This window comes from Eupeodes corollae, chromosome 1 (assembly GCF_945859685.1).
Source record: "Eupeodes corollae chromosome 1, idEupCoro1.1, whole genome shotgun sequence".
NCBI classification, from domain to species: domain Eukaryota; kingdom Metazoa; phylum Arthropoda; class Insecta; order Diptera; family Syrphidae; genus Eupeodes; species Eupeodes corollae.
Genome location: NC_079147.1, coordinates 142,782,909 through 142,803,070, shown reverse-complemented (window position 1 = coordinate 142,803,070; position 20,162 = coordinate 142,782,909). Strand labels below are relative to the sequence as shown.

The window sequence follows — 20,162 nt, the reverse complement described above, 5'->3', positions numbered from 1 at the left end:
AAAACATTGATAATTAAAAAGTGTCTTAATGCTTTTCTCCAATAAATACCGCATGTGTTAAAAAATGCATCAAACTTGATTTTTTTATTGTTTTAATTATATTCCCAGCATTGTTTATTATGCATTCTTTCAAGCTCTCAATTTTGGTTAGAAACGACATCTTTTACGGATATAGAGATAGTGGGCTACGAGTATCATGACTTGTCCATTTTTTGATTTTTAAATTAATGTCATCCATGATTTCTGTGTTTGAAAATGTGTGTGATTTTATTATTGGTTTAAATCGAAATCTCAAGAATATTGATTGGTTTAGGTTGTTTTACTGGTTTAACTAGAAAAACTTATTAAAAAGCTTTTTTTGTTGGTGTTTTTGATGTACTGATTTGTTTTTTCTTCTATATTAATTGAGTAGGTAATGTATTAATAATGATTACATGGGAAAAATAACGTGTTTTTAATTTTTATACAAATGTGATTTTTCGAAAACAATGATATTGATTATTGAGTTTGGCCAATGACATTAGTTTTTGTTCAGAAACCAGTTGGTAAAATACATATTTCAAGAGTAAAGTATAATATTTTATGAATTTATTTATAAGATTTCACTTTCTTTGAAAGACTTGAAAGATTGTAGAAAATGCATTTCATCGGTACTTAGTACCTAACTTTTTCATACAATTTCATTTGAATCGAAAACAGCATAACAATTATGAGAATACATTTAAAAGCTTGCGAATATTGAAAATATTCACTTGAAAAAATCAAAACACTTAGGTTAGGTTGATGGTCTGGCGATTGATGAAGTTATCCCTACACTGTAGACTTATTTTGATACTTTGAAGTATTGAACTTCTATAAAAGAAGAAGAAATATTAAAAACCTATAGTGTCTATGAATTGTCTTGTTTTATTCTTTTACAGGCTTGGATAAAGCCTGATAGGATGTTTGTCTTCGAGTTCTTCAAGATTATCGAAAAAGTGTTAATTTCTAAAGCAAAGTGACATAGAGCTGGACAGGACAGGTCAGTGTTTTCTTGCTCTACCTAATCACTGGGCATTCAACAGTAGTTTTGAACTTTTTCCGACAGGATTTTTTTCCGTAGACCATTGGGATTCTTTAGTGTCCCTATTTGAGTGAGTTCTTCGGCCAAAATGTTACTAATTCTCGCTGATTTATTGGTGCATTTTATATAGTTACAGATTTTGACTCAAATCTTCTTTGACTTGACTTGTGAGAGTCCCAGTTACTGTCTTGTCTGGTGTATTTGGTAAACATTGAAAAGTCATATTGTATCTTTCCTTATACTGCTAAGCTCACTAGTCCACCAGTGTGGTTTCTTGCTTGCTTTATACCTTTGCTGGAAACAGCTCACTTCGAACTTTTCACGCATGAACACTCAAATTCGGTTTTTATATTGGGAAGTTCAAAGTTGAAATAGGTATATTTATAGCTTATAGCTTTTTTTTAAAAGTAAAGTATTGAATAAATAAAGCTATGTTAAATATGTTTTAATAACACCAAAATTGATTTAAATAGTTTTTTTTAATCTGTTTATTTATTGTTTAAATAAAATGCAGTTGAATTGCAAAATGTTGTGATAATTCATCATAATATTAAATGGCTTTGTAAATTTTATATTATGCACAAAATATCACGTTTAAAACACACCCATTTATGAAACAAGTCATGGCGAAAAAAAGGATCAATTTAGTGTTTTATTTACTTTTTTTTTGTTTTAAATCAACAACACGCAAAATAAACTTGTTATCACTTCTCTGCACTTACGAGTACCTACGTATGTCATGTGCGTTATTAATATGACAACACCTTAACCACATTTCACATTCCTTATATCGTAAAGCTTCTGTCGTAACCAAAAAAATATAATAAAATAATAAAGTGGACAATCGAATTTCCCAAAATTCCTGCATAATTTTTTTTCATTTGCAGAATTTTTTAAACTATGTCACTGAATTGCCAAATGATAAGAATGTAGGGTGAGATAGACATTAAAGAGTAAGATTTTGAATCGATTTTCCACTAAAATTAAACATGTTTGTATAACAGCAAATTCAGGTCCAATCATCGAAATCAAATGTTTTCGGTTGGCATTATTTCAATTAATAAAAAACAAAAATCCTACCAACATATCGCCCGCAATTGATATTTCATGCAAAAGGGTTTAAAAAGATACGAAACCATGCAAGTTCCCTAAATTGCAATATCCCAATAGTCCAAAATCCAGAAAATACAAAATCCCAAAAATCGAAATTAACGAAAGTCCAAAATCCTGAACATCCAGGACCACGAAATTCCCAAATTGGTTTTAAGGATTCTGTCTTCAACCCGTTTCAATACATTTTTTGTTTGTATTTACTTACTTTTATTATATAATATACAATATTATTAGCTTAAATATTTGCGATTTGCGAATTTATTTCAGAAAAGTGCATTTAAATGAATCATTTTATTCTATAAAATAGATTTCAAACATTTAATATTATTTAAAATAAATAAAATTACATTTAAAAAGAATGCCTCATAATCGACGCAAAGTGCCCTTTAGTGGCAAAAAGAAGAAAGATCAAATTCAAATCAAGCGGCAAATGAAAGGTACACAAACCAAATTGCTTAAGACCGCATACGATTCATACGACGACGATGAAACCACTGAGGACACTGAAAAAGTCCAAGAGGTCAATGCCCAACCGTCCCGTGGTCGCAATAAGAATGTCAATCGATATAATTTAAAATTCTATCATGAAACCGAAAAGGAACTCAAAGAAATGATGGAGGAACTCTTCAAACCATTGGCCAAAGCAAATCCCAAGGATCGAGAGGTTGATGATAGTTATTTCAAAAACTATGATTTCCCCATCCGACCTGAATGGAACTATAAAATGTCCAAGGATATTTTAGACATGAATGAAAATAGTTACTTTAGGAAATATGTTGAAAATTTACGCAAGAATCACATTGAAGAACACGATCGATTGAGCTTGTTCGAATTGAATTTGGAAACTTGGCGGCAGTTGTGGCGTGTATTGGAAATGGCTGATGTTTTATTAATTATTGCCGATATAAGATATGCGACCTTAATGTTTCCTCCGTTTCTGTATAAGTACATAGTGGAAACATTGAAGAAGCATGCAATCCTTATTTTAAACAAGGTCGACCTAGTTTCTCCGGAAGTGATTGTTGCTTGGAAGAGTTATTTTGAGAGTATGTATCCTGGTATAACAGTGATACTGTTTGCCTCCTACCCTGCCAAGTCTATGAAAGGTTCGACCAAAGGTAGAATGGCTCACAAACGTAGCATTGAAGGTGTTCACAATATCTACAAAGAATGTCGCAAAATCTCCGAAGGCAGCGTTGATCTTTCAAGTTGGGAACAAAAAATTTTAGAAGACATGCGAGAAGAATTTTGCTACGAAGACGAACGATACGGAGCCCATGACATCGTTCATTCCGAGGCGAACACCAGTGATTTCGATTTCGAGAAACATGTCATGTTCAAAGATGGCATTCTGACAATCGGTTGTGTTGGATTCCCAAATGTGGGTAAATCCTCATTTATAAATGCCATGAAAGGCAAGAAAGTAGTTAGTGTAAGTCGAACGCCTGGACATACGAAGCATTTTCAAACCATATTCCTCACAAGTAAAGTACGTTTGTGTGATTGTCCTGGACTTGTTTTTCCGTCCGCCACACCTAAATATCTACAAGTTTTACTTGGCAGCTATCCCATTGCTCAATTGAAGCAGATCTATCCGGTTAAGTTCTTGGCTGAGAATATTAATTTGCCAGAATTGCTTAAGCTTAAACTTCCAGAGGACTATGATGAGTGGTCACCGGTGGCAATATGCGAGGCATGGGCTGCAAAGAGGGGCTATTTCACAGCTAAAGCAGCTCGACCAGATCGATATCGGGCGGGAAATGAATTGCTGCGAATGTGCTTAGGTGGACAGATAACTTTGGAATTCTATCCACCAAATTTTCTAGATGAAAGGGAAAATTGGTTGCAACATCCAGACATTGAGGAAGTTAAGAAATATCAAGGAGACAAAGAACTGAATGAAGAATCGTTGAGTGTACATTCCTCAGATAAATCAGGGGACGATAGTGACAATGAGAGTAGTTCAGAGGATGGAAATGATGATTCTGCTTCGGGATCTAATTCTAAGCAGCGAAGTAATGTATTTTCTTTGTTGGAAGATGAATAAATTAAATCGTAAAGTGAAACAAAAAAAAAACAATAAATGCAGGATTTAAGATAATATTATCATGTAAAACGTGGGATATTCGCTAAAAAACTGTAGTTTATCATCTTAAAGTTACCCAGTTGGTCAAAATCGTAATTTTAATCGGTAGATGATGAGCTAACGGAAAAACTTATTCATTTAAATTTTTAAACATTATATGTGTGGGATATTCGCAATAGGTAATTATTTCTATCAAATATTGAATGAATATTTATATTTAAATTTTCTACCAATTTATTTATGGGATTTTGAAAAAGAATCATTTATAACGCCACTTAGTAAGTATCTTGTTGGTCAACTTTTCCTAAAAATGTGATTTAATGTTTTTTGTTAGCTTTCAAACTTTGGGATATTGGCAAATGTTAATCAATTCATACGTAAGTAGGCCAAAATACGATAATTAGTTATAAATATTCTGGGTAGCATTTAGAAATAAGTATTTCAATCAAATGCAAAAGGTGGGATATTCGTAAAAAATCTAGTTTATCACTTTAAAGTTAACTATTTGGCCAAAAACCTTATTGGAACAAAGTGATTAGCCATAGAAACAATTAGTCAGCAGATCTTTAAGGCACTTTATGTGTGGGATATTCGCAATAGGTAACTATTTCCATCAAATGTTGATTTTTTAGCTTCTAAATTTTGAAATAAGTATTTCAATCAAATGATTTCGGTTAAAATACAAAAGGTGGGATATTCGTAAAAAAACCTAATATATCATCTTTAAGTTAACTATTTGGCCAAAAATCTTATTGGAACCAAGTGATTAGCCATAGAAACAGTTATTCAGCAGATCTCTTAAGCACGTTATGTGTGGGATATTCGCAATAGGTAGCTATTGAATATTGAATTAATATTTTAGGTTTAACATTTGTACAATGTATGCGATTTTAATAAAGCATAATTCATTATGCCACTGCAATGATACCTTAATAAGAATCGCTTTTGCTTTTGAGCTATTCAATAATGGGATATTGGCTAAGATAAATCAATACATACTTAAGAAAATATTCAAAAAAGGTTAATTGGTTTAAAATATATTAGCCAGCATTAATAAATATGCATATTAATAGGGAAATGGACTGAATGCCAAAAACCTTAAATCAAAAATCTGGAAAGTCCAAAATTCTTAAAATTTCGAAATTTCGAAGTCCCGAAATCCCGAATGTCTTAAAATTTCGTCAATCCAAAATCCTTAAAGATTCCCACCAAGATTTATTTAATCTATTTTAAGATATCGCAACTTAAAAAAAAATATTTACTTGGGATATTCACCAAAATAGTTTAAATATTTTTTTTGAAGCCGACAACTAACCACTGTATCTATCTGCATATAGCCTATCACGATTAAAATAGTACTATTATCATGTTCATTGTATTATGCTACAACCATTATAAATATATACATTCATAATTATGTATGGATGTATAGGTATTTGAGCAAAATAACCTTAAAAAATGTTCTATATTTTGTACATAAATGACATGACACATAAATGAATGTCATGCTTTAAACAGTTCATAGAACATGTAACATTAATATCAATTTTTTTTATGCCGCAGTGTTAATGGTTATGAACACCTTTTTAACTTAAAAGACTCGTATGCATTGTACTTTCAAAATAAGTCTGTCAACATAAAGATAAAAAGGAGGTGAACAAAAAAACACACTTCAAAGATGAAAAAATACCTGTTAGTAAGTAGACTTTGATGTTTGAGACGGATTTTTTTTTAAATTGTAGAACGCGTGCAGAAAAAAAAGAAACATACCGACTGCGAAGGTGTAGCTCATATAAATTGTGTGACTTTGTATTTCAAATGAAAAATAAAATGAATTTCCTTTGAAAATTGATGTACTACAGGTGTGAGTTGTTTTATCAAAATTATTAACTTTACTGCTCCCCTATATTCCCATCACACACTAAAGATACACATGAGGTGTGATTTTTGAAGCTCATATTTTTGTTTGACATCACATCGCTAGGCGTTAAATTTAAGACTTTTATAGACTTTTCTACCGCATATTGCATAATTGTTTGTTTTCAATTCCATTTAAATAAGTGCAAAGTGAAATTTTAAACATCAGGTCCTGACTATTGGTGGTGGTGCTTTATTTCGGTGCTCGGCTAGACATTATTTTGTTTTATGTAATCAAATTTACTAAGTCTTGAAATGTGCGCTGGTTTGGTTTGAGTTACTGCAGAGGAATTGGAGAGTATTACTGATTTATGTAGATTTTCATGAAGACATATATTGCATCATTAAAAAATAATGATGATGCAATAAGAAAGTTGATTATTGGATTTAAGTTTGATTTTTAAATGTGTAACTTTCAGGCAAATCTAGTTGGAATTTTTATATGGATCGACTTAGGCACTATTGGGCAGTCTCATAAGCACATCGTTCATTATCTGTATTGAATTATATCATTTTTTGATTTGTGTAATAGGTAAATCCAGATTTAGGCATAAATTATGAAATATCAAGTTAGAGTTAAAGATATGTAGGAACTTGCTAAGGCAAGATTGAGGCATATGATTTTGTTTTCATATGTAAGGACGTTATTTAAATTATATGAATTTAACTTACGCAATCCATACTTAACCAATGAATAATTATTATTGTCGTTAAGAACAGAACTTTTTTTTTATAATCCAGGGGTTATGAATACCTTTATAATGATTGAACACAGTGCCATAAAGTGGGAAAGGAGGAAAGGATTAGAATAAATATATTGATCCACATGAGTTTAGAAGTCTACATTTGTGTAGTGCGGCTAAAGAAAGGTTATCTGTACTTTACAGCACGTCCGATATTACAGTTGAATTTTTTAAAGAGAGCTCTATTTCAAATTCAATACAAAAGACTCAAAAACGTTATTGAGGCACCAGCCCAATTATGAGAACTAAACTCGAGTTTTGGACGAATAAAAGCTCTGTGGATTATAGCCAGATCAGAAGAGGTACAAAACTTTTGCATCGTCTGAGAAAACCTAACCATTTTTTGGGACTACTTCAAATATGTACTCACTCTACAAGGATTGTTTGTTATGCACATATCTAGAATTAAAAGTTGTTCAGTCTCCTCGATATGGAAGTAGCAGCATATAAAGCGGCCTTGGGAAAGGGTAAAGCCTTTGAACCGTACACAATATTGGGTTTTTTAAGCTGTAAACTCTACAAGGTTTTCGATTCTCTATAGGGCAATACTGCCAAGATCAGAATTTAATGAGCTTATCATATGTTGCCATGTGTAGTCTATATCTCAAAACGAATATAAAAGTCTGCGTGAACTGTCAACAACGAAACAATGAATTGGGTAAGAAGTTGCAGACAAAATATCATTCTACAACTTTAAAAGAGTGGCGGAAACAAATCGCAGCCCTGAGGCACACCATTGTTTATTTTGTGGATATAAGATTTGAACGCGTCAATTCAAATTGAATTAAACGGTCCGCAAGTTTATTTCTAACCAACAAAAAAAAGAAGAGATTATCAATATCACATACGAATTGTGATGACTTTCCACAATAAAATGCATTTCACAATTTGACGTTCGGATGTCAGCTCTTTTGTTTACATGAACGTCAAGTAGAACATTTCTCTTCAAAGTTAAGAATAGTTTATTAAGATAATTTACTGGTTTTGGTGATTGCGATAAATCAATTTGAGTATAATATTTTATCTATTTGTCTTCCTGTTCTTTTTATGTAAAGTTTTCCTATTAAATAATAGCTCTAATTTTTTTAAAGTCAATTAATGGTTTCGTACATATCCGTCCTTCACCTTAAATTCCTCATGCTTTCCATAGTAATTTAAAACATTTTTAATATAAGTTAAATTGTTTCCTTTAGCGACAAAATAAGGATTATTTCACTGCTTAATAATTTCAAGACAAATGTTTGTGTTTTTGAATGGATCGTAAAATTAAACCTAAGCCAGAATTGCCATAATAAAGTGAAGAGAAAAGGTGTTTTACGATACCAGAACATAGAACCAACGTAGGTATATGTATGTTTTAAGAGTAATAAAAAACTTTCTGTTCCTTTATAAGCTGTGTCTTTTAGTATTTCTATACCTATCCATTATACATTTATATAACTGCTTATAAGCTCCTTATCAGCGAAATAAGCTTCCTAATATAAAAAGAAATGTATCTATTCGCAATTTGACACGCATTTTTCTTTGAAAAATTACGCAAATTATTCAACGTGCCATTCCACATTACCACATTACATTTTTTTTTTTTCAAAAGAACCAACTTTTATTGCTCTTCAAGAATGTATAATAATAAGACACATGCATGCATGTGGTTGTGCATAAGGATATAGCATATACTCGTAGATACAACAGGCATCATGTTTGACTGGCAATATCTTTGAAAGGATATAGAAACATATATTTTACAAACAACAATAATCATCTTTAGATAGCGCATCCATTAAGGGATTAAACAGAGCTACTAAATCCATTCATGATATCACACTAGAACAGCAACCGAACAGGGAAGGAGACAAACGACTTGTGGTATGTTTAGAAAGGATATAAACATACATATATGTAAGTATAAGGATTCCATTCTTAAAAAAAATAAATAAATAAATATAACCACAGCAAGGATTTTGTCTCTTCTTCTTCTTCTTCTCTTTGTATATTATTGCATATCTTTGAAAACATAAAACTACATTACAACCAAAGTGTGTAAAAGAATGGAAAAAAAGAAACTGCGTATCATGGTAAGGACACACACCAAACACACACGCTCCTGAAAGATATATGAACATAAAAAAATAGAATTATATAATCCCATATCCTTGTGCATTTTTGTGTCCTATAAGGAACATTATCCTTGTTGTATACTAAAAAACACATGCTGCACATCACATCACAACCATCAGTGTTAAGGTACGGGAGGAGTATATTTTTATTCTTATACGCTCAATGTAACCAAACAAATTTTTATCTCTTCTTTTTGTCATATCTTTTATCTGCAAAGGCGATAAATTTAACAGCTGTACGCAAGTACATACATACATAAAAAGTATCTATGGTGATTGTATCTATCAGTTTTTTTTGCTTTAGTATAATCCACGAGCTGAAGACGATGCCATTGTAACTGTGATATGTTCAAAGAGAGATTCGCTCAATAAATAGTGTAGTTTTTGGTTGTCATTGTCATTTCTGTCTTCGTTGTCTGGTTTCAAGAAGAACCTATACACAGACGTTATGAATATTGAATAATAAGTCGTAATGTGTAACACGTTTGAGACAAGTTTCTCATTGTTACGAATAAGAATATTTGTAAAATAATTTAAGTTGGTGTCATATCGGTCACAATCTTCGTAATTTCAAACTTGATAAAGATAAACTTTTGACTCGATTTTCGAAAAACCCTGACATAAAGAGACCACATACTAAAACTGAGACAGAAACAGAAACAACTTACAATGGATTTAATAGACTAAATAACTTTCAGCTTTAACCTACACAAAGAAACAAAATCAATTTCGGTGGTTTTTGTCACCTAATTCATGTGTGTCAGTAAAGAATAAAATAAATCTTCTAACTGCAACACCAAATAGTGAGAAAATGCCAGATCCACAGTGGTCCTCCTCCCTTTATTCCTTGAAAGTTGATTCAATTGAACTTTTGTCAGAAAAATTTAAAACAAAATTGTGAAATAAATTAACTAAATTCATATCAGAACTTATTTTCTAAAATTAACAGTTTTATAGAAGATACTATCAGAACATATCGAGAATAATTTACATATAATATGTTTTCATGTTCTGACATTTTTTTAAAATTGAATCTGAATGAAAGGGGCTTGTTCGTAGAGTATGGTCTAACTATGTGAGGACCTTCATGTGCAACAGATGGCACTATATTATTATTGTATTTTGTATCTTTTTTTTTAAACTTGGCAAGATCCATGATAGAAGAAGAATGGTACCTAAATACTATACATAGATATTGATGTATCTTATTTCATTCTGTGGACATTTTAAATTCCTAAGGCTTGCTTATATTGAGCTTATCTAACTTGTCAAGTCTTTATTTTGTGAATCTCGAAATTTTTGGAAAAAATTACAAACTAAAAACCAGAGGATTAGTATGTTGAATATGAACCACACCCAAACGTCAAGTTTTTTCCTGCATTTTATTTGACGTTTCTCAATTACAGACTAACTCAATTTGAATCGTGAAAAGATACACAACTCTGAAACGCATTAAAGTTATTTATGCTTATTATGAAAGTATGCGTCAAAAAAAAGAATATCGTGGACTTCGTGAATTTTTCTGTTAATTTAATCGTCCAATGTGTGTAAAATCGGAAAAAATCGTGCAAAAAATTGAGCAAGACCTAAAGCCTCTTAATCAATTCAAGCATCACTCGTCTTTGGTCGTAAAGGTGGAAATAAATGGCAATATTGGATGCTCAATTTCGAAGCATATCATCTTCATCTTTAATGATAAGGCTCATTTTCTCCTGAGTGGATTCTTCAATAAGCCGAATTGCCGCATTTGGGCAAATGATAATTGAAGAGTGACTGCCGAAAAACCAATGCACCCACAAAGAGTGACTATTCGACTGTTTTGTGCGGTTTATGAGCTGGTGGCATCAATGGGCTGTATTTTTTTTAAAATGGCTCGTGTAATCTAACGTGGTGGCGATGTCAATTGGCCGCCCAGATCATGTGATTTGAAACCGTTGGACTTATTTTTTGGGGGTTATTTGAAAGAAAAGGTGTACATCAGCAACAATTCAAGAGCTAAAGGATGAGATAATTCGTAACATTAACGTCATATAAAATCAATTATGCCTCAGTGTCATCGAAAATAAGGACCATGCGATGGAAGTATGCTACCGTGGTCGCAAAGGCTATTTGGCCAGTATTTTGTTCTAAACATAATTGAATCATACCAATATTATCATTATTTAAAGGAAATGACTATAATTTCCTAAATAATTTGTTATTTATTTAAATTCAACATCGACTCTTAAAATTTAACCACCCTTTACAATTAATTATAAAATAGATGATAGGAAACGCCAAGAATTCAAAGATCAATTGTACGCTAGAAACCAGAATGAGTATACGTAAAATTTACATTTTCTTATGGTATTTTGTGTGTTGAAAACTATTTTACGAACACCGGTATCAAACGTGCCAAAGTCTTAAAATGACAAACTCGAAAATGGTTTTAAATATTCGACTTAAAGGCAACTCTCTATACAACAGTACTTCAATGTACCTACTTTTTATCTGTAATAATTCTACTGCAGATGTTGTATTCCTTAGTTATACAATTTTTTGATTTTTACTTGAATTCGACAATTTCAGAATTAAAAATTTTTTTTACGGTCAAAAACAAATGTTATTTGATTTATCTCTTCTTCAACTACATAATTCAATAACGTAACATTGAAAACAAATAATTTTTAAATGAGAAAGAAGACTTTTTCGGACATTTTTTCGCAATTTAGAATATCATGTTACAAATATGTGTATCAATGACACAGTGCCGTAACAATAATTGTGTAAATATTCTTTTATGTCCTCGATTTCAATCTGAAGTTTGTTTCTCATTCAGATCTAGAATATCCTTAAGAAATCATTGATTAATATTGTCATAACCGTAACAATGGAAACGCCCTTATTCAATTATTCAGTTAATTTCAAAGTGTTTATGCAATAAGCAAAGCGTGTGTCTATTGTAAGTATATAGAAGTTTCACAAAGCAAACTCAAACGCCCACGCACTGTTACTCGTGCCCTTACACATAACCACACTAATTGAAATGAATGTCCTTACGTTATATGAACCAAAACTAAATTCCCCAATGAAATATAATTGAAAAAAAATAAAAACGAAAAAATAATAATATCAAAAGCCATAACATCGCACTGATATTTGTGGTGACTTTATTATACCTACAAATAAAGTTGGTAGGTATATTAAATTCTCTTTTCATTAGACATCCAACAAATCTTGCTAAATAATTAACTCAAACCACTCGTTCTCATTCTTAAAAAAAAATACCAACACAAAAGAAAAACTCAATACAACAAAAGTCGTACCATTCTATATGTTGGTTGTGATGCCTACGCTCGCTCGTTACGTTCGTAGTTGGTGCTAGGATATTTAATAAATTTTACCGGACGCCAATTACATAACTCATCGTTATCATTAAGGTCATCAGGACCTCACTTTACCTTAAAAACACATACATAAATACTTCACCATCATCATTAGGTATAAATGTTCATGAGTATGTCTATGTATATGTATCTTACAGGACTCGTGAGCTTTTGTTGTTGTTGTTTTGAAAAAAAAAATAGAGAAGGCAAAACAATTTTGATATTATTTGTTAAGGGGTGTGAAAGGATAAACTTTGACATTTATTGACCGGATAATTATGGTTTATGAGGAAAATTTGTCACAAAAACTGTGAACATTTCTCTGTCGACATATTCAGTTAAGTATAAGTATATGTATACAAACATATACGAAGATGTATAAAAGGAAAGGTAACTTGTAACCAACCTACACATATACATATATACAATTTATTCAGGTACCTACATTACATGAATATATAGCTAGGACATAGCGTGCTTAGTCCTTAATGTTGGCATTTACTTTTTCTTTATTGGTTTATGATTAATTAATACATTAATTTATTTGAACAAGTTCGTTAGGAGCTAGAAGCGTTCATATACTTAGTTAATATTTACCTACTTTTGTTTTTACTAAGCGTGCACTCCAATTAAGTTTTTGTATACATATATAGAATAAAATATTTTGTGAAAATGTCTAGGTAGGTATGTATAGGAATTGAGGTCAGTAAAACAAAATAAAATCCTTGTTATTGTTTAGTTTTGAATCGTGTTTTCGAGGACCTAATTTTAAACAAACTGAATATTTAGTTTAGCAAATATGAATAGGTAAATATACTAAACAAAACATTTAACTGAAAAGCATTGCCTTTAATTGAAATAAATAATTAAGTGTGGTTAAATTTGAAGGGCCGATGTTTATTTTGAATTAAACACAAATTATTTAAGAAATTATTGTCATTTCTTTGTATAATGCCGCTAGCTTTTTAACTGCACTAAACTGTCCTACGTTTACTCTTTGTGGGTGTACTAGTTTTTTGACAATCACTGTTGGATTTTCATTTGTCTAAATGCGACAATTTTCCGTATTGACGAATCTACTGAGGTGAAAATGTGTCTCCATTTTTTTCAAAAATTGATTATCCACTGTTGCAACTTCTTTCCAATATTTTGACCATTGAGTACAGCAAAGCTTAAAATGGTCAAGAGGCTTTATTTCGTGTAAATGCAAGTCTTTATGCATAATGTTTCCTGGATGCAAGTGCCACTCATGGGTAGCCGCATTGGGGAGCCTTCATTGAGTTTTTTGAAATATTTAACCCTAAAATATCAATAATTCCCCATTGAAGAACGCTGTTGAGATCAGAATTCAATTTACAATGATTTGAATCTTTGAAAAACTGAGGGTACTGTCGTCAGCGAAATAGTTCAATAAAGTTTGAAATAAAGTCGGAGTCAAAACTTAACCCTGTGGAACACCACTATTTCCTCAATGAATTTCACACTTAAAATCGTCCAACACCATTTGTTTGAAATATAGTTTCTAATCCAAGAAGAAGAGATTCATCAATACCAAAATTAGACTTTTAAATAAAAGAGCTTGGTTTCAAACTCTATCAAATGCTCTGGAAATCTGCCAACACGTACAAATTTAAGTCACTTAGTTTAGTAAATAGTACAGAGGAGTGTCTTTTGTTGAAGAGTAATCTTAAAATTCCACAAGCAAACTTATTGTTAATAATAATTTTTACAATTTTCCGATCGAATTTGTTAAAAAAAAGATTAACTTTAACTCCTCGTCACTGAGAGAGTGGCTCTTAAATTGATATTATTTTTTCAATCTTCTCTAAAATCCTTCATCTGTCATAATCATATCTATCGTTGAATTCATTTCAATTCAATATTGGGTCAGCAACAACATCATCAATTTTATCCCAAAAAAAAAGTCATACAATTTTTTACCATCAATCAGAATTAATCGAATTCGGTTTATCAATATTATCAAATCTATGACATTCGTCAATATTATTTTAACAAAAATCAACAAAATGTAATATTGCATAAATCTACACTTATATTTTTTTAGGGTGTAGGTGTCTCTATTTTTATGAATAGATATATATTGAATACCAATTTCATAGTAAGATAGGTTAATCAAAAATAATAGCAGTAGCAAAATCGAAACAAAAAAAAAGAAAACCATAAAATAAAATAAATTAAATTTCCAAAAACATTATTGCTGTTCAATGCATATATTTTCCATTAGTTTACGTCGAATCCAATTTATTTTAGTTTTATTTATTTTATATTTTTTTTTCTTCCATACCATCAAATTATTCCAAACTGGTAAAAAAAAACACAAACTCTAAGTTTGTGGATATTGGGAAAATAATGAAATATGACAGCGCAAACATAAAGCAATTATCGCTAAAAAAAAATACCAACACTTTATTTCGTTATTTGGTCTTATTGATAACACACACCACGTAACGTACATAGATACACTTTATTAAACAACCAACCTTTTCTACAAACATAGATACATATGTATTTATCTATATAAGGAAAACTGCAATATTATTAATCATCATCAATCAATGTCGAAACTTGTCTTTAATGTCCTTTTATGTTAAGTTCAATCGTCTGCGATATCCTTCGTCCTTTTCAGTTTATTATATACTTTTTTATTTTTTCATACAGATACACTTTTGCATTAATTCATTACATTTGGGTTAAGGGTACACTAAACCCTTAAAAAGTGAAATAAAATATGAAAAAGAAAAAAAGAAACATACATAACCACATTGGCCAAGTAAACAATGTTTTATCTTGTACCACAAACTGAAAAGGTCTTATTGCGAGGGAGGTTGAGTTGAGAGGCTATACCTATACACGATGGACGGACGAGTGAAAGATAAGCAATAATAATAAATTATATAGAGGCAACGCTTCCGACCGCTACTACCGTTTCATATCGCCACCACGATCGACGACCTCATCATAGGACGAGAAGGAGGACGATGCCGCTGGCGTTATATTTTGATTGACACGGGTTCGGAGGCACAGTGACAGAAAAAAGAATAAACAACAAGAAATACCTAAGTAATATCCATCCAATAGATAGATATAGGTTCTTATAATCCTTAGCACCACAGGGTGTATAAATTTCACACCCTTATAAATGGATAACGTTTCATCATAATATTTTGTTTGAAAAACAGTTTGGCGCAAAATTGATATGCTGTTGAGTGACATGACATGACGCACCCTTTACGAAAAATGTATTGTATTTTACTCCACACGTCTGTATCTATGTTTGCATAGGTTGTTCAAACAAGATTGTATATAAAATGTATGAAATTATACGATTAGATAGATTCTGAAAGGAACCCAAAGAATAAAGTAGGTTGGATGAACTTGATCTTAGATCTAGGTAGGTTCGTATATAAATGGATGTGTGTTTGTTTTCCTATGAATCATGTGTGTATCTTGACATTTTATCAACAAATTCAAGGGCGTAGAAGAAGAATTGAATAGGAAAGTCCATTTAAGTTCAAAGCTAAAGAATTGAACTTTTCATTCCATCTTTTTTAGCCGGTTGCTTTTTTTGAGATGTTGACCCATTAAAATCATTGATAAAATATAAACTTGCTATGAAGGAATTATCGATAACAGTTACACCACTTCACTTAATTAATTATAATTTCGTTACAATTTTACAAGTGATTAATATTAACTTTCAAGATTTTTATTTAGATAAAATGGTATTGAATTTTTTACTTAACTCGTTAATGGAATACATGCGTTAACTTTGTATAAAATATCGTTTAGCAAATCGTTGAGTTACTCCTTAAATTCAACTAATTAGTTCTTGGACTTAACAAATAATTCGTTGATATTATAAATAATTTTATTGAATTAATAAATATAATCGTTGAATTGACACATAAAATTCTTTCAAGAAAATGTTTCCAGGAATAATTTTCAGTTAAATTCAACAGAAAATCGATGATCTACTTGATATATTCGACGAATCAAAAAATTAAACTTTTAAACTAACGAAATAATTCGTTAATAATACAAATTATTTTATTAAATTAATGAATATAATCGTTGAATTGACAAATAAAATTCTTTCAATCAAATTTTTCCATGAAGTCGTTAATAAAACAGAAAATATAGCTAAATTTAACAGGTAATCGATGAGTTACTCGATATATTCGACGAATAAAAAAAATAATTCTTAAACTAACGAAATAATTCGTTAATAATACAAATTATTTTATAGAATTAATAAACATAATAATTAAACTGACAATTACAATCTGTTTAAGAATACTTTCATTTTATTAAAATAATTGACCAAATAAACTTATCCAAGGACCAAAGGAGCATATTCATTGGCTTCTAAAAAAGTTTATCCGAATCGAAGTATGTAGGATTTTTTTTTTTTAAATAGCGTAAATTATTTGTTACTATTAATTTAGAATATTTTGCGCCATTCAGTCAACAATCAATAATAATATATTATTTAAAGAAGAATGATATGTTTTCTACCCCATTTCTTCAATTTCGAGATGCTTTGTAGTTTTTCTAAAATAATGTCACCAAAAAGTAGTTTTTTCGGCCTCTAGGGTTTCTTAACTCCTTAAGATAAGATGATTCAAAAAAATGTTAATTGATTTGGCGAACAAGTTTACAGTTTTGACGAAAAGTTTATCTACAAATAAGTCAAATGACTTTTTATTTTTTTTATTTTTATCTACACTATAAATTTTGAACTTCGCAAAAAAGCAGAGCTGTAAACGAGACGAGACGAGATGAGACTATTTTTGAAGCTTATAAGACAAGGCCGTATATTTTTACTACTTATGAAACAACTGACGAGACTAAAAGCAAGACTGAGACCGAGATGGGACTGAAAATTTCCCATTTTGACGAGTTTAAGACTCGACTAGCAAAAGTCTCATGTCTCGGCCAAGCCTGCAAATAAGGAATTAATTAAATTAAAAGGTTTTTATCGAAACATACAAAATAAAAGTTTTTATCTATAATTCAAAAATTCTTTATATTGCTTGATGAAGAAACTTGATATTTGTTTATGCATTCTTTACGAACAACATTTAGTTTGAATTCAACGGAACTTAAGCTGTTCTCTTAACTAATAAATAAATTAACTTTATAAGAGATTAGAACACTCAACTATTGTTCGATAAGGTCTTCTGTTTCTGTAAATGTAATTTGAATGTAAGTTCTTAATCTGAATAAGTTTTGACACTCAGAAAAATCTTAAAGATATATCTACACTTTTCAATTTTTTGTCTATAGACTTGGCTGACTTCAACCGAACTTCATCAAAAATTTCGAGGATATTAAATCATTATGAAGGTTAGTGAATAATGATAGCTCAAATTATTTTAAAAAACAAAAAAAACTCTTAGTTTTTGTTAAAATTTCTAATAATCAATACCTACAATGCAAATACCGTCTCAGATACCAAAAACCATATTTACATTGACATGTATTGAAGGTAGGTTTTCAAAGTGTGAAGATACCTTGAGAGTGTTTTTTTTTTCTTCAAGTTTGCAATCAGTAGCAGTTAAAAAACAATACTCTCCAACCTAACGAACAAATTCATTGTCAATTTCAATTTCCTTATACCGCAACTTAAAAAAAAAAAAAAACAACAACAAAAGAAAAACACTCTTCTTCAACCGTTGAACCTTAATTAAAAACTTCAACAACAATTGTTGAAGAAAAAAAAATTAAAAAAACCAAGAAGAATCATCAAGCGCAAGTACAAGCACCACAATCAATGAAAAGTGTAAAAATAAAACGAAGAAAAATTTACGTTTCGTCCTAGAATAAAGTTTATATACACCTACCTACACCTTCCCTGAAGTAAGAAGTATAAAATTTTGCTGATGCTGGCAAATTCAATTAAAAGTCGAAAAAGCTAAGAGCAACAGCGCTTTAGAAAAAAAAGAAAAAAGAAGAATTAAAAAAAAACCACAAGACCCCATCACATTCCCAACCTGTGTCGTGTTCCACTTAAACAAAAAGCAAAGAAGTAAGAAGTTAACGAAATAAACAAACTTCAAAACAAAGCAGAGGCAGGCTGGAAGGCAGGCAAGAACTAGTATAGGTAGGTAGGTTAAGGAAGATTGAACGATGAGGTATAGACTGGCCTATGTACAGGAACATTTCGCTTTGCAAAACAACTGTAAATTCAAGCCATTATTATTACCTTGGCACCTCACCTCAACCTAACATCTCGAAACAATATAACCAAGGCGAAATAAAAACAGCTCTGGAAAGTAACTAACATTGCTTTTGGTATGGGTACAACTCTTTTTTATTGTTGTTGGTGTATTTCTTTTGTTTACTTTTTGTCATTGTGTCATTCATTGGATTCTTTCCAATTCCAGTTTCCTGAATTTGTACCGCTATAACTTTGATTGAATGTGTTGTGTATTATGTGCATGTGTTTGATGATGACGCGACGACGTGAAACTTCTTCTTCATGGCACAAAAAAGCGATTGAAGTTTGTCACTCAAAGTGTAGATTGTAGTAGGCACTTCATTCAAACTTTGAGATACTTTAATGGCGGCATGCAGTAACGACAACGACAACGTCAACGGCATTCAGCAATAGCAACGGTAACTGAACTCAAGTATTGAAGTGATTACGGTAAATACAATACACTCAGTTTGTTTCGAGTTCGCACAACACTGGGATAGAATATTGGAAAAGTTGGCGTGAAACATTCAACACTTTTCTGAGTACTAAAGAAGGAGTTTTGTAGTTTGGAAGAGTTTATATGATACAACAAAATTTGACGAAACTTAACGAAAGTCAACCAACAAATTTTACGGGACATCGTATACTTCTTTTTATCGATTGCTTGGATCGACCGATTAAATTTAACCGGGAGGGTTAATTTATTTTAAGAGTTGGTTTTTTTGACAGCTGTCACTTGATTTATGACATTTTATAATAAATAGACTTACTTTTAAACAAAACGTTTGCAAATAGTGCGAATTTATTATCAAAATAATGGTTGGGTTAACGCGACGAAGTAACGAAACACTCAATTTATTGAAGACAATTTTTTGTGAGTGCGTTCCTCGAGTCGTATATCAAGATCGTGCGATTTTCATGTAAGGTTCAGTATGTGGCTTCATCGATTACCCTAGTTTGCATTTAGGACCTTATTAACGCTTTTAACGGCGTGGAATTAGAGAAATACATAGCAACGCACTCTCACAACTAAAGTAAGATGCACTGGCTTTGTGTTTTAGACGAATTAGCGAGAGTACTTTACTTCGTTCAAATGACATACCCCACCAAACAACAGTAACCTGACAATTACAGAAATTGACCAACATTTAGCAACGCACTCTTACAACTAAAGTAAGATGCACTGGCTTTATGTTTTAGACGAATTAGCGAGAGAACTTTACTTCGTTGAAATGACATACCCCACCAAACAACAATAACCTGACAATTACAGAAATTGACCAACATTTACAAACAGATGACCGAAAAAATAAAACGAACCATGGAACGGACAATACCTAAGTACAAAGAACTATAGACGCACTGCATTATCACGAGTTTGGCTTATTGACTTATAAGCCTCAAAAACTTGTACTGACAATTCACAGACTTAAACGACTTGGAGATTAGGACACTGAAGTCGTCAATAGAATAAACAATCTGTTGATTATGGATAACTACAGGTTATCAATTAAGAAGTACTGGGACCAAAAGTTTCG

General features: G+C 31.1%; 2 protein-coding genes across 4 annotated transcripts in view; one reads left to right on the top strand and one right to left on the bottom strand.

Annotated features, from left to right (window-relative positions):
* LOC129953400 (maternal protein pumilio) overlaps positions 1-20,162 on the bottom strand; it is a 582,858-nt gene that overhangs the window by 192,923 nt on the left and 369,773 nt on the right. The gene's annotated exons all lie outside the window — the stretch shown is intronic.
* Positions 2,419-4,261, top strand: LOC129953411 (guanine nucleotide-binding protein-like 1). Its single transcript, XM_056066613.1, has one exon. The coding sequence runs from the start codon at positions 2,535-2,537 to the stop codon at positions 4,221-4,223; it is 1,689 nt and encodes a 562-aa protein (XP_055922588.1). The 5' UTR covers positions 2,419-2,534; the 3' UTR covers positions 4,224-4,261.

Excerpts from the sequence above, each read along its gene's own strand:
- LOC129953411 (XM_056066613.1), top strand. The coding sequence starts at position 2,535 with ATGCCTCATAATCGACGCAAAGTGCCCTTTAGTGGCAAAAAGAAGAAA.